This window comes from Oncorhynchus masou, chromosome 26 (assembly GCF_036934945.1).
Source record: "Oncorhynchus masou masou isolate Uvic2021 chromosome 26, UVic_Omas_1.1, whole genome shotgun sequence".
In the NCBI taxonomy this organism is placed as follows: domain Eukaryota; kingdom Metazoa; phylum Chordata; class Actinopteri; order Salmoniformes; family Salmonidae; genus Oncorhynchus; species Oncorhynchus masou.
This window is the reverse complement of record NC_088237.1, coordinates 19724278-19750703: the sequence shown is the minus strand read 5'-3', so window position 1 is coordinate 19750703 and position 26426 is coordinate 19724278. Positions and strand designations below refer to the sequence as shown.

Here is a 26426-nt window from a genome sequence, read left to right as displayed (position 1 = left end):
TGCCATCAACCTAATTTTGTAATAATGTTTTTATTGGAATTTCAGTTCCACATTAAAGGACAACAAAATGATCAAACAACAATTACAATAAAGAAAAAAAACATTTAAAAAAACAAACAAACAGAAGAACATGAAATACTAAAGCTCAGTTTAAATAGAGTAATCAGGCCCAATATATGGAATAATCATGAGACAAGTAAACAACAAACTGCCTGCTGTCTACCAAAATCACTATTTCAATAGTTCTTAAAAATAGATAAGGCATACTTTTAAGACTGCTGAATAACAACTATCAGTCAGTTATACTGATCCTTTTGTTATTGTCTGTCGGGTAGAGATACAGTACCTAAGCAACTGCTCTCTTATGTTTTTGGAAAACGTGATGACATCTTCACTGCTCCTTGTTTGCACTGAGTGCTAGTGCGCATGCGTAGTAATCCCAGTAAAACTGGATCTAGAAAGATGGATAGCCCCACGAAACAGTGTATACGAACGTCCATCTTGGATGCTGTCTCTACAGTCTCTTGTAGAGGTCGACCGATTAATCGGAATGGCCGATTAATTAGGTTTTCATAACAATCGGAAATCTGTATTTTTGGGCGCCGATTTGCCGATTTAAAAAAAAGATTTAAAAAAGGCTTATTTTTTTATACCTTTATTTAACCAGGCAAGTCAGTTAAGAACACATTCTTATTTTCAATGACGGCCTAGGAACGATGGGTTAACTGCCTGTTCAGGGGCAGAACGACAGATTTTCACCTTGTCAGCTCGGGGGATACAATCTTGCAACTGTACAAATGCAATAACGACCTGCCTCTCTCTCGTTGCACTCCACAAGGAGACTGACTGCCTGTTATGCGAATGCAGTAAGCCAAGGTAAGTTGCTAGCTAGCATTAAACTCATCTTATAAAAAACAATCAATCATAATCACTCGTTAACTACACATGGTTGATGATATTACTAGATATTATCTAGCGTGTCCTGCATTGCATATAATCTGACTGAGCATACAAGTATCTAAGTATCTGACTGAGCGGTGGTAGGCAGAAGCAGGCGCATAAACATTCATTCAAACAGCACTTTTGTGTGTTTTGCCAGCAGCTCTTCGTTGTGCGTCAAGCATTGCGCTGTTTATGACTTCAAGCCTGTCAACTCCCGAGATGAGGCTGGTGTAACCGAAGTGAAATGGCTAGCTAGTTAGCGCGCGCTAATAGCATTTCAAACGTCACTCGCTCTGAGCCTTCTAGTAGTGTTTCCCCTTGCCCTGCATGGGTAGCGCTGCTTCGATGGTGGCTGTTGTCGATGTGTTCCTGGTTCGAGCCCAGGGAGGAGCGAGGAGAGGGACGGAAGCTATACTGTTACACTGGCAATACTAAAGTGCCTATAAGAACATCCAATAGTCAAAGGTTAATGCAATACAAATGATATAGAGGGAAATAGTCCTAGAATTCCTATAATAACTACAGCCTAAAACTTCTTACCTGGGAATATTGAAGACTCATGTTAAAAGGAACCACCAGCTTTCATATGTTCTCATGTTCTGAGCAAGGAACTGAAACGTTAGCTTTCTTACATGGCACATATTGCACTTTTACTTTCTTCTCCCAACACGTTGTTTTTGCATTATTTAAACCAAATTGAACATGTTTCATTATTTACTTGAGGCTAAATTGATTTTATTGATGTATTATATTAAGTTAAAATAAGTGTTCATTCAGTATTGTTGTAATAAAAATAATAATAATCGGTATCGGCTTTTTTCGGTCCTCCAATAATCGGTATCGGCGTTGAAAAACCATAATCAGTCGACCTCTAGTCTCTTGTAACAAGGTAGGGTTGGTATACAGAAGATAGCCTATTTAGTAAAAGACCAAGTCCATATTATGGCAAGAACAGCTCAAATATGCAAAGAGAAACGACAGTCCATCATTACTTTAAGACAAAGGTCAATCAATTGGACGGCCAAGAAGAAGCACGAAGCTGAAAAGTTATCACCGTTTCATTAGAACTATAACTCTCACCAGATGTATATCTCACTTTCGCCACTTTTTGGGGGGGAATTTTCTAAAAGTATTGTCTGGCAACAGTCAGTAAACAAAAGCGTCCTGTAACTAATGGCTTCTTAACATACTGTAAGTCCTCAGTTCGAACAGGCTCCGGAATGCTATCAAGGCTGAAGGAGTAGTTCAATTGACTTTTCTCATTTTCGGCGATGTATCCCACTTCTTGAGTGTTAAATATTTTTTTAGAGAAGGCATTTGGTATGAGTCAATGAGAGAAGTGAGAAATTCTTCCTTAGTTGTTAATTATGTCTAAATATAAAGGCACAACCTAGAGTCGAGCCAATGTCTTAAGACTTAAGATGTCTTATGACTCCAACCTCGTGAAAGTGACAAACTAATTTTAAAAATGTTCATCAAAAACAACTTTATATCAAAGTAGTGCCTTTGATTTGTCAGTGCACATGCACAGTTCGCACAAGAAGACCGTTAAACGTGTTTCTGTGCATGAGTTTAGCTAGCCAACGTCGCCATGACATCGACTACAAGTGCGATCTAGTCTTTCTATTGGAGAAGCAGTTTCAGCCTATCTTCGTACTGTACTGTGTTTGATATTAGTTTGACACTTTTTTCAAACATAAAAAAGAAAGCCTCACAAAGCACAGCAGCCCACCCAAAGATAAGGCCTCTTTCAATCTCTATGATTGACAGCCTTGCACTTTTCTTCAATAATTCTCTATTTCTTTTCAAATAAGTTGCTTGTTTTGCAGTTCACTTGTCTGTGCAACCAAGTTTGGGTGTCAAAAATGTTGTACCGTTTTATTTTACTAAATGAAATGGTAAATTTAAGTTAAAAAATGCAACGTTGACAATCCAATAAATTGTGGAGACAAATGTATATATATATTTAATTTCAATTTATTTGAAGAAAAGTGCAAGGGTGCCAATAATCACTGTGAGATTATAATAGCAATGTAAATAAATTCATAATTTGTACGGATTTTGTTGTACATATTTTGTGCAATCACTTTATTTTAAATGTCATGTAATATAATGATAATGGTGTGACAGAGTATAAAAACACAACTTTGCCATCCAGTGAAAAAAAAGTGTTTTTGTGTCATGATTCTCACAGCAACATTCTTTAAAGTAACTGTCCAGTGAAAATCTTGTTTTATTTTTTTATTATCACATTTTTAAAGCTCATATTCTGTTGGCTAATACCCAAATAATGTTGACTTAATTTCCCGGTAGGACCTTTTTAATTCTATGAGCAATACATTTTGCCAATATTTTAGCACAGTGGGGTGACTCCCATTTTTTTAAGAGACTGGCTATTTGTACTGCCCCCATGGCTCCTGTTCCAGTAGGAGAGATCAGTCCCTCGTTGTGTGTCTGATAGTTTGCCATTTATATATGAGTAATTAAAACATGACAGTAATTGATCTGTCAGTAGTTCATAAAAAGCCCATCTCTATTGGAATGCCATCGAGGCAAGGCGTTTTCCGCGTCTGAAAGTAATCAATAGTTAGTCCTGTGTTATTAGGCCTTCACAAGATCATGTTGTATAGCAGATAGTTTAACATGATTTGGGGGGAAACGTACAGTACCAGTCAAGAGTTTGGACACACCTACTCATTCAAGGGTTTTTCTTTATTTTTACTTTTTTCTACATTGTAGAATAGTGAAGACATCAAAACAATGAAATAACACATTCTGGAATCATGTAGCAACCAAAGAACTGCTAAACCAATCAAAATAAATGTTATATTTAAGATTCTTGAAAGTAGCCATTCTTTGCCTTGATGACAGCTTTGCACACTCTTGGCTTTCTCTCAACCAACTTCATGAGGAATGCTTTTCCAACAGTCTTGAAGGCGTTCCCACATATGCTGAGCATTTGTCATCAAGGCAAAGGGTGGCTACTTTGAATAATCTCAAATATAAAATAACACTTTTCTGGTTACTACATAGTTCAACATGTGTTATTTCATAGTTTTGATGTCTTCACTATTAATCTACAAGGTACAAAATAGTAAAAACAAAGAGTAGGTGTGTCCAAACGTTTGACTGGTACTGTATATCACAAAACTCATCAAATGAGGTTGGATGACCTTCCTCATTCAGAATCTCCTTTGGTGTGAAGGATTTCTCCATCGTTTGTAACTTTTTCTGTAGGTTCTTTTTGGTCGGGTTTCTATATTGAATTTGCTCTGGTAATTGTATTTTTTTAACCCGATCTCCTTTTGTTAAGTGTCTAGATTATTCAGTGATTATGAAGTACATTCAACACCATTGTGTAATGTTAAATTGAAATTCTTTTCTCTGTTGACCGATACCATTTTTGGGATGACAATTGAATTCAATGGCCCCTAAAGGTACATTTAAAAGCATCCAGTACAATAATTGTGTCCACTGAACCTGTATTGTGCAAGAAAGTCTGTTAAGAATTCCTTACTTTTTGTTAAGAAAGTAGTGTCAGTCAATAAACCCTGGTTAAATGTCCAATATGCCTATTCTTCATGGAAAGTCTGTCATAGTTATATGGAAGGATACTGTATAAATTGACAATCTGATCACATTCGATCCTCAATCAATGGACAGTTACTTTAAAACATTTGACAACAAACAAATATACAATTATTTAAAATATACTGTACATTGAGCTATATTAAAGATTTACTGTATCACAACATTCCGACCTCAGTCCATTGCTCAGCAGATCTTCATGATGAGCCAATTCCAACAAGTAGTGCCACCAAAAAGGCTATATTTCCAAGGAAAAACAAGACCAGCAGTAACAACTCCATGCTTGTCTGGGGGAGAAATGAAAAGTCAAGTACAGCCGTGGCAGACAAAATAGTTGTTAAGAATGAGTCACTTACTAATTCACTGATACAACAAGTACATTTAAATGTGTGGGATTAAATGGTGGGATTCAGCGTACCGATTCAGAAGCACTCTCTGTATGATCTAGAAGAACAACCAAAGTTATATTGAAGTATTTGAAAAGAAAGTAGAAACCTGCACACTTCTCTTGCTTGTATCACTTTGTTTATTCAAGGGTACGTGTCGACCTCTTGTCCTTCGTCAGAGCGTTTGACGTGCGCCAAGAGGCCGACAAAAGTTATATATATCCACAATATGAGGTTATTCAATATTATAGGGGGGCTATACATCATCAACCTGCATTTAATCTATATCATTATGTATTTGATCTCACCATTGAGCTTCCAGCGCATGTGGAGTTCTAGCAGGATGTACAGCGTTGCCTCCCATCCAACAAACCCCCCCATCACCTTCAGAAGCCAACTATCCTCAGAGGTGCTAAAATACGACAGCCCAGTGAAGATGGCTGCCACTGGAAGATAATGTCAACACAATTACTAACATGGTAGTAGTGCAACAACAAACAAGTTTGACAGTTATTGGCTGACAAGATACGGTACTTTGTACTATGCTAATAAAATCCAACATAATCACAGTTCCTTACCAGCTAAACCTTTTATTGCCACTGCATTCAAAGCATGCGACCAATTGAAGAGGAATCGCCTGTGAAAAAACAACAACACAAATATAATACATTAACTTGAGAAAACAAGCCACTTTTGGATTTACATACACTTGAGCAAACTGACATACACTAGGTATGAGTCTGGATCCCTTACCAGTGATGTTGAGGTCCACATCGGAACATGGCACCGATTGGCTGGAAGAAGGCCAGGATCATAACCATGCAGCCCAACACAGGATGGACTCCCTATAAACACAGATGGGCTCCCTATAAACACACTGGGCTCATAAACTGTCTCTCGTAACTATTTCAATTATCTGAGCCTTTCATAATAGAGTAGGTTTTATAAAACTGTAGACGGCACAGCATTTGTCAGATAGGTTTGTTTCAAATAACAATCGGCGGGCAGTAAAGGTTTATGATATATACCCCACTCCAGCCTCCAACTTCTGAGAAGGCCAAAATGAAGGCGATGATGGTGGCGGCAACAGTGAGTGTCATAAGAAACACGTGCACCTGAGGAACATGCAAGCCAAGAGTACAGATTATGTGGCATTATTATTTAGTACTAAAAACATTCCACCTAATAAAGTCATCTAGATGTGCTTATGTTCATGTTCATATTCTTATATTTTTTTATTTGTGGATGCATTGTTGAGAAGGACCCTGCAAGTAAGTATTTTGTTGGACAGTGTATACCACGTGTATACGACTAATAAAAGTTGAAACTAGAAACGTGACGGACATCAGTCTGCTTGCTTAATTAACAGCATAGCTTCCTCAAAAACACAAGTGACCGCCTGCTTGACACACTCTCCCAGTCTATCTATATGTAGAAAAGGCACCAATTCGATAGCAGTGAAAACATTTCAAGTACAATCAAATGTTGCTACACTAACATATTAGGGACAGTATTATAGAAACTCACCAGAAACCAAACATCTTTCCCAAAATAATGTTTCCCCTTGGCCACACCTTTCAGATACCTGGCTATGATCATTCCCAAACTACCCGTGGTCATCCACGCTATCAACATCAGGGAACCTGAAGCACAACAGGATAATAAATCAATCATCCATAATCAAAACACACATCTTTAAGCTTGTATATGTAGTTACAGTGTACTACTCTATTACAATTTGATTGAGGCAATGCATGCAAACTCATCTCACTAAGGAAACGGCAACCTTACCATGTGCTTTAATAATAGGTGGCTCTTTTTCACTTGTAACAATTTGAGGACTTGAAATGTCCACTTTGGTGTCACTGATGAAGGTGCCAGTATGAAAGCCGATTTTCCCTGTCAAAGTCAACCGAAAAGTGAAATACAATAAGAGAAATAGAATAAAATGATATTATGAAACATATTACTCCTAGACTGAAGCAGACTGCTTTCTTCATCGGTACCAGGCCCACAACATTAGAATCCTTATACGATATAACAGGGCCCGTATTCATACAATAAATATCTCAGAGAAGGAGTGCTGATTTAAGATCCCGTCTTCCATGTCCATGTAATGTCACTCATTATTATCTAAAGATGTCATAGCACTATGTAAATAAAATGACAGAGGGATACAACCACTTCCTCTGTACCAGTACTGGTGCTACTACGCTGTAAGCTTTTGGCTCATACTGTACCATTATTGGAGGGTCCGTGAACGATCATGAGATAGTAGAGGGAACTGGACCCTCCGGATCGCTGAGTTGAAATGGGGTTCCTAGTCGTGAAGGAACAGCTAATGATACTATTATTCACTGAGGATTTAACATCAGAAACATTTCCCTAGAAAAGGACAAATAAGAGACATTTGAGTCATTACCGATTGTTTTGTGATTCATTATAGCATCAGGGTTGGGGGTACATTCCATTTCAAATCAGTCATATCAAAACTTTAATTCCAGTCCATATTCCAATGGCGATCATCCTCTTAGCTTTTCATACGTCATAATAATAGCAAGTACCAGAGGAAGTATCTCTGGTGTCTTCCTTCCTGTTGAAAAGGCATGTTGCAATTGGATGAGTCCTCCACTGTCCCGTCCACAAATATAGATGTCATCATTTCCCTGATGTGATGCAGAGGAAAACAGATTATGAGAGCACAATCAACCCTGCCACAGGCCACTTGAAGGTGCAGGGTACAATAAACAAAAATGCATGAAAGAAAAATAGCACACTGTTGAATGCTCCTGCAGTTGATTGGCTGCCTTCCACCTGCCCTCATGCAATCCTTCTTCATCGCTTTAAAAATAAACTTGTTCACCGTCTTCATTTGAAGTGAAAGTATCTGGACGAGTGCCTCAAAATTTGAATAAGCATATTGAATTGCAGGATGTGCATGCACTACTTCTGAAAAGGCTACATTACCATCCTCTGGTCATCTGAGAAGCCGATGGCGATGTAGCCATCTGAAGGGCCAGTCATCTCCAACTGGATGGCTGTGTCACCGAGAGAGGTCATAGCAGACAGGAAGTAACAGTCTGGGCTGACCCCAGGGTCACAGTTCAGAGGTTGGCTGAAACAGACCTTAGTGCTGTCACATCCAGTGCTGGAGTTGGAAACCTATTACAAACATATTCAATGTTATTGTAAAGCACTTATGTAATAGTGTGTGAAAATAAATGTTATTGTCTGATTGAAAATGTAATATGATAATATTGTCAGAGAGTGAGTGGCAGGTAGCCTAGCGGTTAATAGTGTTGGGCCAGTAACTGAAAGGTTGCCAGTTCGAATCCCCGACAAGGTGAAAAATCTGTTGATCTGCCTTTGAGCAAGGCACTTAACCCTAATTTCTCCAGGGTCGCAATCAATGACCCCACTCTCAGGGGAGTTGGGATAAGCAAAAAACACATTTCCATTTCATACCTCACACTCGTACAGGTTACCCACTCGTACTTGTACATACAGTGAAACAGGACAAATATAAGCACCCCCTATTTGACCTTTTGAGAGCCTATCACTTACACTTGTGATACATTGTTAAGACAAGTTTATGTTTTAAATAAAAACACATTTGTACTATTATCTATTACCATAAGTACTAAGGATTTCAATGGAAATACTAGGTACGTATACATGCACACTAATAATTCGATATTAAACTGATCAGTAGGCCGAGTATGGCATTAGTCATGTAAACACATTATTCTGCTTATCTTAAATCGGCGTTCATTCTAAGTAAGCATATGCCGAGTAAAACATCTGGTTTTCTGAGCAACCTTTCTAAATATTTGGTACACTCTTAGAAAAAAGGGTTCCAAAAGGGTTCTGCGGCTGTCCCCGTAGGAGAAACCTTTTAGGTTCCAGGTAGAACCCTTTTTAGTTCCAGGTAGAACTCTTTTGCGTTCTATGTAGAACCCTCTGTGGAAAATGTAAACACCTTAATCATAGTTCCAGCGGTGTATTTGATCTGTGCATGTACTAAAACCGCAGTGCAAGCCTCCCTCTTTTGCATGAGTGAAGGGAGTTAAAAATGTCCAAACTCAGAATCAAGTAGACTTCCCAAAAATAACATGGTAGCTGTGGTAGAACGTTTATTTTTGATTGGCAATGTTCTGCATTTATCAAAGTCCCATCAGTAGCCTTAGATTTCGTGTGCATGTAAACAAGATTATTACAAAATCGTTTTTCTTGCAAAGCATGCAAATGTTTTAATCAAACTATTATATTAATCTGAATATTCACAATAATCGTATTATTGTGTGCATGTAATCATACTCACTTCTGAGGATGAGGAGGCAGTAGAGGTAATGGATGTGCTGCTAGCTGGGGGTGCTGCAGTGATGTTGTATGTGATTGGAGAACTTCTCACTCCAACCCAGAAGGTGGAGTAATCTTTTACAAAGGAGGCACTGTAAAAATGGCACGGCAGAACAAATAATAAAACAATGTAATAACATTAAGGGACAGAATTCCCATTTAAAGTGCGTTTTAGTCAAGAACTAGGCTTCATCTGTGTTCAGAAAACTGGGTCCCATGGTATAAAAGTGTAAGAATATTCTAAGATAAATACACAATGCAGAGGAATAGAGGTCAAGAGGGAATTAACAATCAATGGAAATGGTTGTTTTTCTGTATTACGGAATTAATGATCAATGGAAATAGTTGTTTCTTTATAAAGGGGAACTGAAGATAAATGGGTCAGGGATACAGGAGGAATTTCAGTCTGGGACTCATAGCTACATGTGGCAAGGTCTCATTGGTCCAAATTGTCTATACATTGAGCCTGAAACAGGATACTTGGTTTTTGGCCTTTGACCCAGTTTTACTGCAAGGAATTCTAATTGGTCAACCACAGGCTAGGCTTGGTATAAACTACATCCTGTCTCGTTGTTCAGCAGAGAAACATTGAGGACAGGGAAGAATAAACATCTGCCATCTACTTTCAAGCATAACAACTAGGATTTGTTCTCTTTAAATAAATATATTTTTCTCCCCTGATTTGCTTTGGGGTCTGTGTTATTGAAGAATAACAACAACTGCTAACAGAAGTGAAAATTCTGGTTCAGAAGCTAGTCAGATACTGGATGGGTGAATCACCTGAATTGGATGGAGTTGAGGTTGCCTGATGTGGGGGCCCTCCATATTCCCTGGATGGAGGATTTAGGTGAATTTGATGTGTGAGAAATTGCAGAATTCTGAGAATAGAAAAAAAAAGATCCATGAAGATTTATTCAGATGCAGCAGGGTGATTCCATGCCAGGAATTCCCAAAAATGTTCTGGCAATTCTCGCATAGAAACTTCATTGGGAGGACGGATGTTTGTTTGGGGGTTGGGGGTTCTAAAAACCTTTTCCTGCTTTGTCATTATGGGGACTTGTGTTTAGATTGATGAGGAAAAAAAATATTTTATCTATTTTAGAATAAGTATGTAACGTAACAAAATGTGGAAAAAGTCAAGGGGGCTGAATACTTTCTGAATGCACTGTATACATGCCTCCTGTAAGACCCTATGATCTGTGAACCGTGTCATGATACTCCTTATAGTGTGCTGTAAAATATGGAGTATGTCTAGATTCTGAAATACAAAAATTCACATAAATGTATTCAACATTAAAAATATTCATATAAAAGACACACGTCTACAAATACAGCAGAGCACGCTCTCACTTTCCAAGAGGCAACCACATAGCAGGCTCAACTTCCCTGGCTGCCATACATGTCATAAATGGGCAAGTTAAACAATAGGAATGATCCATAAATATGGAAATATTTACAGTTTTGTTGTTTTCAGTAAAAAAACTGCTTGCCTGACTTCTCAGTTTACTTGCCCCAGGAAATAGGGGAAGCCTTAAGGTCCCTACTACAAATCAGGTTTCTGAGTTTTACCTGGTTGCCATCAGGAAGAAGAAAAAAAACATGGTAGCACAGCTGAAAACTGTTGTCTGATTAAAGAAGCAATAAAACTGGCATTATTTAGAATAGTTGAGTATCTGGAGCATCAGCATTTGTGGGTTCGATTACAGGCTCAAAATGGACTTTCTTCTGAAACTCGTCAGTCTATTCTTGTTCTGAGAAATGAAGGCTATTCCATGCGAGAAATTGCCAAGAAACTGAAGATCTCATACAACGATGTGTACTGCTCCCTTCACAGAACAGCGCAAACTCGCTCTAACCAGAATGGAAAGAGGAGTAGGAGGCCCCAGTGCACAACTAAGCAAGAGGACAAGTACATTAGAATGTCTAGTTTGAGAAACAGATGCCTCACAAGTCCTCATCTGGCAGCTTCATTAAATAGCTTTTTCAAACAGAAATTTGCATCCTGTAGCTCTAACTCCAAAATGTTTTGGTACACTGTAAAGTCCATGGAGAACAATAGCATCTCCTCCCAGCTGCCCACTACACTGAGGCTAGGTAACACTGTCACCACCGATAAATCCAGGATAATCGAGAATTTCAATAAGTATTTCTCTACGGCTGGCCATGCTTTTCTCCTGGCTACCCCAACCCCGGCGAACAGCTCCACACCCCCCGCAGCTACTTGCCCAAGCCTCCCCAGTTCTCCTTCAACCAAATCCAGATAGCAGATGTTCTGAAAGAGCTGCAAAACCTGGACCCGTACAAATCAGCTGGGCTAGACAATCTGGACCCTCTCTTTCTAAAATTATCCGCCGCCATTGTTGCAACCCCTATTACCAGTCTGTTCAACCTCTCTTTCGAATCGTCCGAGATCCCTAAAGATTGGAAGGCTGACGGGATCATCCCCTTCTTCAAAGGGGGTGACACTCTAGACCCAAACTGTTATAGACCTATTTCCATCCTGCCCTGCCTTTCTAAAGTCTTCGAAAGCCAAGTTAATAAACAGATCACTGACCATTTCGAATCCCGGTCATGGGTGCACTTCAGCCATGCTCAAGGTACTAAATGATATCATAACCGCCATCGATAAAAGATTGTACTGTGCAGCAGGTACAATCTTTCGACTCTGTCAATCACCGTATTCTTATCGGCAGACTCAACAGCCTTGGTTTCTCAAATGACTGCCTCGCCTGGTTCACCAACTACTTCTAAGACAGAGTTCAGTGTGTCAAATCAGAGGGCCTGTTGTCCGGACCTCTGGCAGTCTCTATGGGGGTGCCACAGGGATCAATTTTCTGGCTGACTCTTTTCTCTGTATATATCAACGATGCTGCTCTTCCTGCGGGTGATTCCCTGATCCACCTCTATGCAGACGACACCATTCTGTATACATCTGGCCATTCTTTGGACACTGTGTTAACAAACCTCCAAACGAGCTTCAATGACATACAATACTCCTTCTGTGGCCTCCAACTGCTCTTAAACACTAGTAAAACTAAATGCATGCTTTTCAACTGTTCGCTGCCCGCACCCGCCCGCCCGATTAGCATCACTACTCTGGACGGTTCAGACTTAGAATATGTGGACAACTACAAATACCTAGGTGTCTGGCTAGACTGTAAACTCTCCTTCCAGGCTCATATTAAACATCTCCAATCCAAAATTAAATCTAGAATCGGCTTTCTATTCCGCAACAAATCCTCCCTTCAGTCACGCCGCCAAACATACCCTAGTAAAACTGACCTCGACTTCCAATCCTCGACTTCAGCGATGTCATTTACAAAATAGCCTCCAACACTCTACTCAGCAAACTGGATGCAGTCTACAACAGTGCCATCCGTTTTGTCACCATAGCCCCATATACTACCCACCACTGCAACCTATATGCTCTAATCGGCTGGCCCTCGCTACATATTCGTCACCAAACCAACTGGCTCCAGGTCATCTGTAAGTCTTTCCTAGGTAAGGTTCTGCCTCATCTCAGCTCACTGGTCACGATAACAACACCCACCCGTAGCACGCGCTCCAGTAGGTATATTTCACTGGTCATCCCCAAAGCCAACATCTCCTTTGGCCGCCTTTCCTTCCAGACTTATATTTCCCTCACTAACTTTAAACATCAGCTATCCGAGCAGCTAACCGTTCACTGCAGCTGTACATAGCCTATCTGTAAATAGCCCATCCAATCTACCTCCCTCATCCCCATATTGTTTTTATTTACATTTCTGCTCTTTTGCACACCAATATTTCTACTTGCACATCATCTGCACATCTATCACTCCAGTTTTCATTTGCTAAATTGTAATTACTTGCTACTCTGGCCTATTTATTGCCTTACCTCCCCACAGCATTTGCACCCAATGTATATAGACTTTTTTTTTTAATTATTGCGTCATTGACTGTATGCTTGTTTATTCCATGTGTAACTCTGTGTTGTTGTTTGTGTCTCACTGCTTTGCTTTATATTGGCCAGGTCGCAGTTGTAAATGAGAACTTACCTGGTTAAATAAAGGTGAAATAAAATTACATAAATAACTAGTACCCGCAAAACACCAGTCTCAACATTAACAGTGAAGAGGCGACTACAGGATGCTGGCCTTCTAATCCTTCTAGGATATGAGAAAAAATTGTAACCACATTCAAATATTACCTTTGTCATTGTGTAATCCTGTGAACCCCATTCAATTCTGCTTTCGGCTAAATATTTTTTTGCACCTCTACTCACGTTGGTTGAGCGCTATCCACTTCTTTCCATTATCAATATTCCTTTTCAGACACTGTAGTAAACTATAGCCTAATCAAATTTAAGTTGTTTCCCTTGGAAAGATATTTGCCACATGATTCTCAGCCGATGCAAAGACAGCATAATCTATTTAATTGAGACCACACATATAGCCTACTGAACTGAGTAACATGGTGTGACCTGCATGTTGCAAAACTGTAGATAACAGCCCAGCAGATGCTTTGTCCTTGTGTTTGTATGTAACAATATTGAGCACATGGTGTGACTTGCTGTATCTTACAAAGTTGTGATAGGGAAGGGTGGTCATCCCGAGGTTTAATTGAGATGGAAAAATACAGAAGACGCAATGAGTTGGGGGGGGGCACATTCAGAGCGGGGTGTTGCGAGAACAAGCAGTCTTTTGTTAGATAACAGGAGCCAGGTGCGAGATAACGGTATGGAGCATGAGAACCTGGATGTTCTTCACAGCAACAGTTACATCTATCAACAGAAGCGCCAAGAGGTGGGTGACCCGCCTGAGCGCCTGCAATAGGCTGAGCAAGTTTAAACCACGCCCAGTCTCTACTGTGATAGGCCAACAGACGGGTTGGAACTGTCTATCACAGTATAAAGAATACTGTTTTACATACGTCTTGTCAGTTCTCTGTTCTGCCCTGCGTGGTATTACAGTGAGCCCGTATATACGAAAGTTGCATTTGCCATTTATTACTTAGCTAATAAAAAATACATAGTATAAAATTGGTGACTCATTGTTATATTTATCCTGATACCAGATTTGAATTTATGTAACTCTAACACTACACATGTAATTCCACAGAATGTCTCCCCTATGTGGAAGCTAGGTGAATTTCAACAGCAATAAACTGCATTCAAAGCAAATTTCCGCCCTCACCCTCATCCCTTTCCCCATAACATGGCGGAGCCTTGCACTTGAGCCTTTTACTTTCGGTTTTGGTCCACCAGCTTCTAACAGCTGTAAAAACTATATATTTTGTTATTGAAAAGATTATTCACAGTGATATAGACGGTACAACGATTCACATAAACTGAAATTGAGTGAACAGTGTAGAATTTTAGCGACCAGGAAACAACAGAGGGATTTCTACATTTTCCACTTGATAACACAGCCGCAAAGTCAAAACAGCTTTCCCATTTTAACAGATGCCGCTCTGGAGGGAGATATCAATAGATGAATATCACAGCCAATTATAACACTGGCGGGTGGGTAATACTGTGAAACACTATCATTCCACTATTACTGCAGATATATTATGGACATTTTCTGAAATGACAATGCAAAAGTTCAACAGAAAATCCTGTGTAGCAGCTTTAATACAGTAGGTAGACCTAGGCTAACGCATACAAAGCAGAAATGACGGCCGCTACCAAATCACTTGCGGGACAAAAGTAGTTTTGAACAGTCCATGGAGGTTTATTTCATGTTTTTGTGTTACTTATACAAGCACTAAAATGTTTTGCCTGCAAAATGCTACAAATGGCCCTGCTAATGCACACAGACAAACTAATCTCACCTACCCTGCTCTGTTTTCAGCTACGTTAGCAGCAATGTGGGTCCATTCAGAGACTGTTTGTATGGTTTAAATAAGGCTCAGACAAGCGAGTGCCTTTTATTGTACTTATCTATGTTTTGGATAAGCGCTCTGTCTGTTGTTTCTATTTTGTCTCCATTCTCTGTAGTTTCCAGGTATGCTAAGAAAGGGACCCAAACCAGACACGGTAGAAAACGCGATACATCCCACTCTCTCATTTTTTCTGATCGGAGCAGGGCCACTCTGGCCTACTAAAGCCTTGTTCACACTGCAGGTCTTAATCCTCAAATCTTTTGAATACATTTTTTTCATTTAGAAATACTGACTGCCAAACAGCAAGTTACAAGTGACCAAATCTACATCTGCAATGCTCGCAGTTTGGGGTTTTAGGTTGTATTCCTGTATAGCACGTTGTGACATCGGCTTTAAAAAGGGCTTTATAAATACGTGACTGATTGAAATCGTATGTGTGTGTGTTCAGACAGCAGTCATTTGCTGACATGGCTATGCTATTTGTCATAGTAATGACAGGTGTGTGTGCAGTGGTGTAGGAGGATAGGGTGGTGGTGCTCATCACTCAGAAGTTGTGTAGCAAGCTAAGGTGACAACAATGCCTGCAATGGGCATTTCCCAGTTGCTTTGAATATTCAAAATCCTCAAATGATAAAATCCTCCAACTTTCAAAACAAGTAGTCAACTCGCTAGCCAGGTAGCTAGCAAGCTTTCTAGCACATTCACTCATTTGTTTGAAAATAATTAACAAGCTTGTTAGCTACCACGTATTCTTGTCAAAACGGTCAACATATGTAGCTTGCAAGCCACAAGGTGTGCTAAATAAGTCTAAAAACCACCTGATGGCAAATTAATCAGATTTGACCATTCAAACATAAGTCGCATGGCCGAGAATCAGATTTGTATCTGACCTATGAAAGTGGTTTGATATGTGGCTTGAAACATCCTGTTCCATGTGCTTTTTGGCTGTTCAGTCTGAAGGAAACAAACAGATTCAAATCGGCCACTTTTTTTATTTGAGTCACTTTGAACTGCTAATGTGAAGAAGACTTTATTGCTCCAGCCCTACGAAGTGCAAGACATCTCATTGGCAATTTATTTCTGGTCAGGTGAGGCAGGGACAATAAGTAGACCAGAGCCAGCTGTTCCCTCTTATGTGAGCACGCTAGATATTATCGAGGAACCCTAAGCTCTCACAGGATAGCATGCTCACGGGAGATGGGGATCACCCACTTACATACACAGGACATTTTTTTTTTTTTTTACAATGGTAAACAGCTTGACTGAACTATCCTCATTTAGCCACCCTTTTTGGCCGTCTCGGGATGTGAAATGTGATACAAAATGAAGCAACGGTGTGCTTTAGGATCATGTGGACGCCTCCGAGCGGTTTGTTTGGAGTGTTTATCCAACTGGATAAAAATAATAATATATATTTTTTAAATGATGTTCCCCCCACTTCTAAAATCAAAGTTGCGCCTCGGGTTATATGTAATACTGTATATGTAATACTGTAGCTCTCATAACATAACAGAAAAGCAGGCTATAGGTCAGGTAGTAATAGATAGGTGGGAATAAACAGAATTAAATGGATTTATACAGTCTATGGTTATAGACTCACAGGTAGTCCGTTGCAGGTGAGTGGCTGGGCCTCTCCACTTGTTACAGTGAAGGATCCCAGAGGACTGCTTCCTCCAACCTCTCTGGCTTGTAACATAAACCCAGTGAATGGAGTGGAAGCTGCCAGGAGCTTGACTGTAAACAACACCGTGTTGAGTTGATTTAAACACCACCACAGAAAATGGAGACCGTTATTAATTGAATATCTACTTTTCAGAGATATCTACCCATAACAGCCAAACCATAGATATATTAATAAAACATATAGGCCTAGCGGCGAGTGTTCAATATATCTACAATAGATCTACAGTAATAGAGAAAACTACATGATGTCTCACCTATGATTTCATCGCCCTCCTTAAAGCTGAACCGGTCAGTGGTGACAGAGAATGGAGCGGGGCTTTGCTGTGCGCCTTTTTTGTGTTGCGGTGTCATATTGTCACATGCCCCAGTCACCTTTCCGGAGCTGTAGCACCTCACGGCCCGCAGAACACACGCTAATAACACAATGATAAATATGTATCGATCCATTGAGATTAAATTATTAAAAATGAAAAGTAACTGTAAAAATAGACTACTGTTGGAGATAGTAGCCTACCGATTCCGGAATATTGTGAAGTTTAGGTGAGGGGCAGAATTTGTATTGATGTGCCTTGTGGGTGGAGAGTAGACAAGTCTCAACAGGTTATGCTGCGTTCATAACCAGGTGGGATGGTGGAAATGACCAAGTGTGATGTCGTAAAACTAGTTTAATGCGTTTACTCCTTGATAGAATGCTGATTGGCTAATGGCCAAGTTAGCCAACAAGCTCCGTCAACCATAAACTAAAATGACATATATTATGCTTGTAAACAAATGATAGTGTTCAAAAATCATATTAATAGATTGTTTTTAAGAAATAGTGTTTTGTTGTTGCACTTAACTGCTGAAAATGCTGTTATGGAGGTAATTTCCTTGACGTCAGAGATCAGCATGTAGGAGAAGTCGGAGCTCAGGTATGACAGATGAGTTTCCCTCTAGTAATTACCAGTTAGATGGGCATTCAAGTGGATTTTCAGTCGTATGTGGTAAATACCACCTTCCCACTGGGTTATGAATGCAGGGTATGACAGGTTGCTTCCATAGAGATGTATAGAGATCGAAACTTTGGGCCTCTTGTGGTCAATTTGCCATCTACAAATGATTTGTAATTATGTTCCGGCCCCCAGACCATCTGCTCAAGAAGAAAATATATCAGCCCATGGCTGAAACTAGTTCCAGCCCAGTAGACTACTTTAAAATGGTGAAAGTCCACAATGGTGCTGCCCATGCTAAAACTGGCTTTTGGGCACTAGGGGCCTCTATAGAGTACCACAGTATGAGTCATAACACCGATAAAAACCTAGCGGTCTAACAGGAAAAATGTTCCAATTGTTTTTCCACCATTCATTTTTTTCCATAGGAGATTTTAGAAACATTTAAAATAAGGGCTGTTTCGTGTAGACTTACCCTGGCATGACGTTTTGATAACCGTGTAAATCTCTCTAGGACAAGGTGACGTATCAATATTCCCTGTTTGACTGTTAGGTTTTATGGGTATTAGGACACCTCCACTGTGGGGCTGTATACATGTCTTTGGTTGCTTCCCACAATACCCTAACAATGTTCCTTCCGGTTGACCTTTTTTATAATGAGCTTTGGTGCTATTTTCACAAGTATGTGGTGAATTTTCTAAACTTTTAGTACAAAATTCCAAACTGACAACTGTAACCAAATGAAACAAAGGAATTGAATGAAACAAAACGTTTAGCAGCCACTAGTTTGCATCAAGCCAGTCTTGAGCATTTGGCCATAGGTTCTCATCCACATCACAGTAAATATCCTCATTGTTCATACACCTGGGACAAAACCTTCAAACCTGATATACAGCACCACTCAAAAGTTTGGACACACCTACTCATTCAAGGGTTTTTCTTGATTTTCACTATTTTCTACATTGTACACTACATAGTGAAGACATCAAAACTATGAAATAACACAGATGGAATCATGTCGTAACCAAAAAATCTAAATATATTTTTAGCATTTAAATTCTTCAAAGTAGCCACCCTTTGCCTTGATGACAGCTTTGCACACTCCTGGTATTCTCTCAACCAGCTTCATGAAGTAGTTACCTGGAATGCATTAACAAGTGTTCATTGTTAAAAGTTAATTTGTGGAATTTCTTTGCTTCTTAATGCGTTTGAGCCAATCAGTTGTGACAAGGTAGGGGTGGTATACAGAAGATAGCCCTATTTGATAAAAGGAAAGTCCATATTATGGCAAGAACAGCTCAAATAAACAAAGGGAAACAACAGTCCATTACTTTAAAGGAATCAAGTTCAGTCAATGCAGAACATTTCAATAACTTTGAAAGTTTCTTCAAGTGCAGTCGCAAAAACCATCAAGAGCTATGATGAAACTGGCTCTCATGAGGACCGCCACAGGAAAGGAAGACCTAGAGTTACCTCTGCTGAAGAGGATAAGTTCATTAGAGTTAACTGCACCTCAGAAATTGCAGCCCAAATAAATGCTTCAGAGTTCAAGTAACAGACACATCTCAACATCAACTGTTCAGAGGAAACTGTGAATCAGGCCTACAAGGTTGAACTGCTGCAAATAAAGTATTATTAAAGGACACAAATAAAAATAAGAGACTTGATTGGGCCAAGAAACACGAGCAATGGACATTAGACAGGTGGAAATCTGAATGAGTAGGTGTGTCCAAACCTTTGGTAACGTGCGCACTGGGAGTCGGGAAGAAAGTTCAAGGAGTGAATAATTTAATAAATAAACTAAACACACCTCACCAAACCTTTGACTGGTACTGTAGGTCTGGATTAATGTCATTGCATGCCTCATCCATGACTTGAAGATAGGTGGCACGCTCATGGTGATGGAAATCATACACCTTCCAACTGTATTGTATTTTACAGTTTTGTGCTTATTGTAGTGTCTTGTGTGGCTCAGTTAGTAAGAGCATGGCACTAACACCAGAATTTTGGGTTTGATTCCCACTGGGGTCACATATGAAAATCTGTGGACACTTTGGATAAAAGCACCTGCTAAGTAAATGGCATATACTACGATATTAGAGTACTGCGCCCAATGCAGTTAGATTAAAGCAGTTATTTTAAGGGACAACTGCCACTTTTCAACCTCACATTCATAATCTCCAGCACCAAATAAGTGTCTACAAACAGTATGTGAAAATGGCCGATTTCTTAATTTTGTTTAAAAAAATATAACCTTAAAAAATTTGAATCAATGACATCAAAGGTTACAACTATTTAAAAACAGTGATTTACAAACACTATGAGATTCGGAGTGACATGAGGAGCTAGATAGATTACTTGTTAGATATTACTGCACGGTCGGAACTAGAAGCACAAGCATTTCGCTACACTCGCATTAACATCTGCTAACCATGTGTATGTGACCAATAAAATTTGATTTGATATTAAAGAAAATACTCTCCATCTGGCTAGAAACTCACTGCTGGTTTTGAAAATCACTGTTTTTCTTAAATGTAGGCACTGGTTTGGTGTTGGAGATAATGAATACTTTGAAAAGTGGCGCCCTTTAACAATGCTGTTTATACAGCTGGTTGACATTCATCCAAGGTCACCTTGTCTTGCATTACTGTCACGAGAATTTTCAATTAATTTTCAATCCCAACTATTTTATAACTTTGACCAATTCCCAGAAGTTTGTAAGACCCTGGGTTTAATAATAATTAGGCAAAGTCTCCGATTCTGCTAGAGGTTAATTGTTTATTCAGAGAGTACTCTGAAGTAAAAAATGAGAACACAAGCCTAGCCATTCCTAACAGCTACTCTCCCTTACCTAAGTTGGGGAGGCCTCTTTCCTGTTATTTGGTTTCAGAGTTATCACAAGTCGACAGTTCAGTTGGCCTTGAATGTTTCAACTCCACCCAGCTCATATCTCGAAATAGTAACACAATGGTCTCGTCACACACATTATGGAATTATGACTAACACATTTCATACAATTATATGATTTCAGAGTGGAATCCTTTAGTCATTACTTTAAACATACATTCCTTGATCAATTACACACCCTGCAGAAAACTTTTCTCGTGAAATCATGTAGTAATATTGAAAGATTCCGTGTAAACATCACCTGCTACAATTAGGAAAAAAGTTATGGACAAAACGGAAATGTGACATACAGTTGGAGTCGGAAGTTTACAAGCACTTAGGTTGGAGTCATTAAAACTCATTTTTCAACCACGCCACAAATGTATTCTTAACAAACTATAGTTTCAGCAAGTCGGTTAGGACATCTACTTTGTGAATGACACAAGTCATTTTTCCAACAATTGTTACAGACAGATTATTTCACTTATAATTCACTGGAACACAATTCCAGTGGGTCAGAAGTTTACATACACTAAGTTGACTATGCCTTTAATGTCAGGGTTTACCAGAATTGGACCCAGAAGCAGACCAGGACAAGGTTAGTATAAAGATGGTGAGTATTTATTAATCAATGAGAACGTGGAGGTAGATAGTTCCGGGTGGAGGAGCGGGCAGCGGAGGTGGGTTGATGGGAGTGGATAGGCAGATCCAATGGATAACAACACACTGGCGATGAGCAGACAGGGATGGGGTATGGGTTCCGGGTGAATGGCTGTAGACAAAACAAACGGCGGTAAGTTAAAGGCAAGCAAGACGTACAAAACAATAAAACAAAACAAAGTCTATAAACTGGAGGCTGGTTCGTGGGCACAACATACTGTTCATGGCTAACGATCCGGCAGGGAATGGATGTCAGGTCAGAGCTTTTGAAGGGGAGAGGTGATGATCAGGACAGGTGTGCAGATTACTGATGGGATACAGGTGCCGGTGAACATCGATCTCCCAACAAGCTAATTCGCCCGGCAACCAGACAGGGTGCGTTCCAGGACACCGGAAACACACTCCAGGACAGAAACACAGGCAAACACAGACTCAGGAAGCGGGATTCGTGACAGTACCCCCCCTCCGACGAACGCCACCGGGCGGACTACCTGGAGCGCCAGGGTGGAAGCGGTAGAAGTCACGAAGCAGGTCGTCATCAAGGATCTGACGCCGACTCCTCTCCTCTGGACCTTATCCTACCCAATCCACGAGATATTGGAAACCTCGACCCTGCCGTCTGGAATCCATTATGCGGTGCACCGTGTAGGCAGGACCACCTCCGATCATCATCTGAGGAGGAGGATGAGGAGGAGGGGGCAACAGAGGACTGAGGAGAACCGGCTTGAGGCAGGAGACATGAAAGGTGGGGTGTACTCGAAGCGTTGCCGGCAATTTGAGTCGGACCACAACAGGGTTAATGATTCTCTCCACCACAAACGGACCAATGAACCTTGGTGACAGTTTCCTCGACTCAGTCCGTAGAGGAAGATCCCGTGTAGCCAACCAAACCTTATCTCCGATGGTATAAGCGGGAGCAGGAATACGGCAACGATTCGCCTGGATCTGATACCGGTCAGAAACTCTAAGGAGGACCTTCCTGGCCCGATGCCAGGTCCGGTGGCAACGACGAATGTGGGCCTGGACAGAAGGAACCGAAAGATCCATCTCCTGAGAAGGAAACAAGGGAGGTTGGTATCCGTACAGGCATTGGAAGGGGGACATCCCAGTGGCAGACGAAGGAAGGGTATTATGGGCATACTCAACCCAGGGTAATTGAGATGACCAAGAGGTGGAATCAGAGGAGACAAGACAACGCAGCGTGGACTCCATCTTCTGGTTGGCTCTCTCCGCCTGACCATTAGATTGTGGGTGAAATCCAGAAGTGAGACTGACTGTAGCTCCAATGGCCAAACAGAAGGATCTCCAGACAGCAGAGGTAAACTGAGGACCACGGTCAGAAACAATGTCACTGGGCAATCCGTGTACCCTGAAAACCTCCCTAACCAGGATCTCGGACATCTCCGTGGCAGATGGAAGCTTGGAGAGAGCGACAAAATTAGCAAACTTGCTGAATCTGTCCACAATGGTCAGAATGACCGTGTTCCCAACAGAAGGGGGCAATCCCGTGACAAAATCCAGGGCCAGATGCGACCAAGGTCGCCGAGGAATAGGTAGGGGGTGAAGAAGCCCAGAGCTGGGCCGATTGGTACTTTTGTTCTGAGCACAAACAGGACATGCGGCAACAAACCTCCGGGTATCTTCTCCCATGGCAGGCCACCAAAATCGTCTGCGCAGTAGCGCCATAGTCCGAGCAACGCCAGGGTGACAAGCTATCTTGCTGGCGTGGGACCACTGAAGAACAGCAGAACGGACCGACTCAGGCACGAACAACCGACCGGGTGGACCGTTACCGGGGCCGGGCTGCGTCCGAAGGGCCACCATCACCTCCTCCTCAATCCTCCATGTAACGGCTCCCACGACAAGGTTCTGGGGAAGAATCGTCTCAGTCTTGGCCCCACTCTCATCCGTCTTGGAGAACATCCGGGACAAGGCATCCGCTTTGCCGTTCTTCGACCCAGGTCGGAACGTCAGGGAAAAATTGAAGCGTCCAAAAAACAAAGCCCACCTGGCCTGACGGGAGTTGAGACATTTAGCCGATTGCACGTACGCCAGATTCTTGTGCTCAGTCCAGACCACAAACGGTTGCTCCGCTCCCTCCAACCAGCCACTCCTCCAAGGCAAGCTTCACAGCGAGAAGCTCCCGGTTACCCACATCGTAGTTTCTCTCAGCTGGTGAAAGACGACAAGAGTAGAAGGCGCAGGGATGAAGTTTACCGTCAGTGGAGCTACGCTGGGACAGGATGGCGCCCACCCCCACATCAGACGCGTCCACCTCAACAACAAACTGACGGGAAGTGTCAGGTTGAGAGAGAATCGTCGCGTTGGTGAATCGGCTCTTCAAGTTCAGAAATGCTCGGTCTGCCTCAGGAGTCCAACAGAAAATTATGATGCAAGACGTCAGAGCAGTTAAAGGGGCGGCCACCCGGCTGTAATCACGGATAAACCTCCGATAGAAGTTCGCAAATCCCAGGAATCTCTGGAGCTGCAATCTCGTACCGGGCCGGGCCCAATCCCGAACCGCCCAAACCTTCTCTTGGTCCATCTTGATCTCACCCCTGGAGATGATGTACCCGAGGAAGGATATAGTGTGGGCGTGAAAATCACACTTCTCTGCCTTCACAAACAGACGGTTCTCCAATAACCGCTGCAGGACCTGCTTAACATGCTGGATGTGGCTGGAAAGCTCCTTGGAGAAAATCAGGATGTCATCCAGGGAAACGAACACAAACAGACCGATCATATCCCTCAGCACGTCATTCACCAAACCTTGGAACACTGCTGGAGCGTTGGAAAGTCCAAACGGCATCACCTGGTACTCGAAATGTCCCATAGGTGTATTAAATCCAGTCAACCACTCGTCCCCCTCTTTGATCCGAACCAGATGATACTCATTGCATAGATCAAGCTTTGTAAACACAGTAGCAACCTGTAAAAAATCGAAAGCGGAGCTCATCAAGGGCAAGGGGTACTTGTTTTTGACCGTAATATCATTCAACCCCTGATAATCAATACACGGTCGAATAGAGCCATCCTTCTTACTCACAAAATAAAATCCAGCTCCCAGGGGTGATGACGAGGGACGAATGAGACCTGCAGCAAGAGACTCCTTTATGTAGGTCTCCAGGGCTTCCCGCTCAGGTCAAGAAATACTGTATAACCGTCCCTTGGGAAAGGCAGCTCCAGGGAACAGCTTAATTGTACAATCATAAGGTCGGTGGGGAGGAAGTGACTGAGCTTTCTGCTTACTGAACACCTCACCCAACTCGTGATATGTTTCAGGAACCAGGGACAAATCAGGAGGAGCAGACTCACTGACCCGACTGGGGACAGCATGAGAACAGGCAGTCCTGAGGCAGTTAGCATGGCACTCAATGCTCCAACTAGTTACCTTACCAGTCACCCAATCGAACGAAGGATTGTGTTCTCTTAGCCAGGGGTATCCAAGAACCAGAGGAACATGGGGGGAAGGCAAAATGAAAAAATAAATAACCTCTGAATGATTCCCCGACAACAACATCTTAACCGGTTCAGTCCTCATAGTGATCCGTGCCAGACTACTGCCGTTCAGAGTGGTTGCTTCAATGGCTTCCGGTAATTGCTCCTTGGAAATCCCCAGCTGTTCCACTAAGTCGGCATCAATGAAGCTGTCATCGGCACCTGAATCGATGAAAGCGTTAATCACTAAACTCTGATTCTTATTTATGAGGGTAGCAGGAAAACGAGGTCTGACAGGGCTCTTGAGAGGTTGAAACTGGCTCGCTAACAAACCTCCCAAACTTAACGAGCCGAGCAGTTTATAGAGGCCCGGAGGACAAACGGAGATGTAATGTCCCGAGCTACCACAGTAGAGGCAGCTGTTGGTCTCACGTCTACGTTGGCGCTCGTCCTTAGTTAACCCGTGCCGCCCCACTTGCATAGGTTCAGGATCTGGCGGCAGGACTCCTCCACTAATCCCGTGTGAGGGAAAATGATCAACCCGTTCTGGTCCACTTCCTGACCCGAATGGTAACCGAGTCTCAGATTGATTAGATGGACCCCACTGCTTCTCCCTCCTTCTCTCTCGGACTCTATTATCTACCCAAATAGCTAAGGTGACCAAACTATCTAGGTCACTAGGCTCTGGATAGGAGATCAGCTCGTCCTTGAGTTGCTCCGACAACCCCTGGTAAAAAAACGCTTGTAGTGATTCCTCATTCCAACCACTCTCCACAGTCAATGTCCTGAATTCTATCACAAAGTCTGCCACACTGCGAGCTCCTTGGCGAAGAGAGAACAAACGTTTAGCTGCGTCCTTACTTCGGACTGGATGGTCAAAAAGCTTTCTCATCTCTGCCGTGAAACCCTGGTATGACGTCATGCATGTGTCCCGTCGTTCCCAAACAGCTGAAGCCCATTCCAGAGCTCTACCACGCAGCAGCTCAATAACAAAAGCTATCCTAGCCTTATCTGTGGCGTAAGAGTAGGGCTGCAGATCAAAAACTAACCCACACTGTAAAAGAAATGAACGGCATCCTCCCAGATCTCCCTCGTACTTCTCCGGTGTCGGAACCTTGGGCTCACGGAAGGAACCCGCTCCCGAATCGGCAGGTGATATGGGTGAAACAGGTGGTGGATCATCCGCCGGCAACCTGAGCTGATCCTGGATACTCGTTAATCTATCCGATAAGTTCCGGATTGAACCCGCTATCTCGTGTAGCGCCGTGTTGTGTTGTCCCAACATCTTCTCCTGCTGGGTAATTGTATGGCAAACGGAGTCCAGGTCCGCTGGGTTCATCACTGGCCGGATCGTTCTGTCAGGGTTTACCAGAATTGGACCCAGAAGCAGACCAGGACAAGGTGAGTATAAAGATGGTGAGTATTTATTAATCAATGAGAACGTGGAGGTAGATAGTTCCGGGTGGAGGAGCGGGCAGCGGATGTGGGTTGATGGGAGTGGATAGGCAGATCCAATGGATAACAACACACTGGCGACGAGCAGACAGGAATGGGGTATGGGTTCCGGGTGAATGGTTGTAGACAAAACAAACGGCGGTAAGTTAAAGGCAAGCAAGACGTACAAAACAATAAAACAAAACAAAACAAACTCTATAAACTGGAGGCTGGTTCGTGGGCACAACATACTGTT

At 41.8% G+C, this 26426-nt stretch overlaps 1 protein-coding gene across 1 annotated transcript; it reads right to left on the bottom strand.

Moving 5' to 3' along the window:
- Nucleotides 1–17376, bottom strand: LOC135514991 (putative ferric-chelate reductase 1). The gene is made up of 15 exons (XM_064938771.1): nucleotides 17078–17376; nucleotides 16741–16874; nucleotides 10056–10153; nucleotides 9238–9367; nucleotides 7884–8078; nucleotides 7481–7582; nucleotides 7157–7301; nucleotides 6708–6815; nucleotides 6444–6559; nucleotides 5945–6031; nucleotides 5670–5761; nucleotides 5495–5553; nucleotides 5225–5362; nucleotides 4949–4974; nucleotides 1–4817 (listed from the first exon to the last, which is right to left on the bottom strand). The coding sequence occupies exons 1-15, from the start codon at nucleotides 17268–17270 to the stop codon at nucleotides 4728–4730; spliced, it is 1713 nt and encodes a 570-aa protein (XP_064794843.1). The 5' UTR covers nucleotides 17271–17376; the 3' UTR covers nucleotides 1–4727.
- Between the last annotated feature and the right edge of the window lie 9050 nt (nucleotides 17377–26426).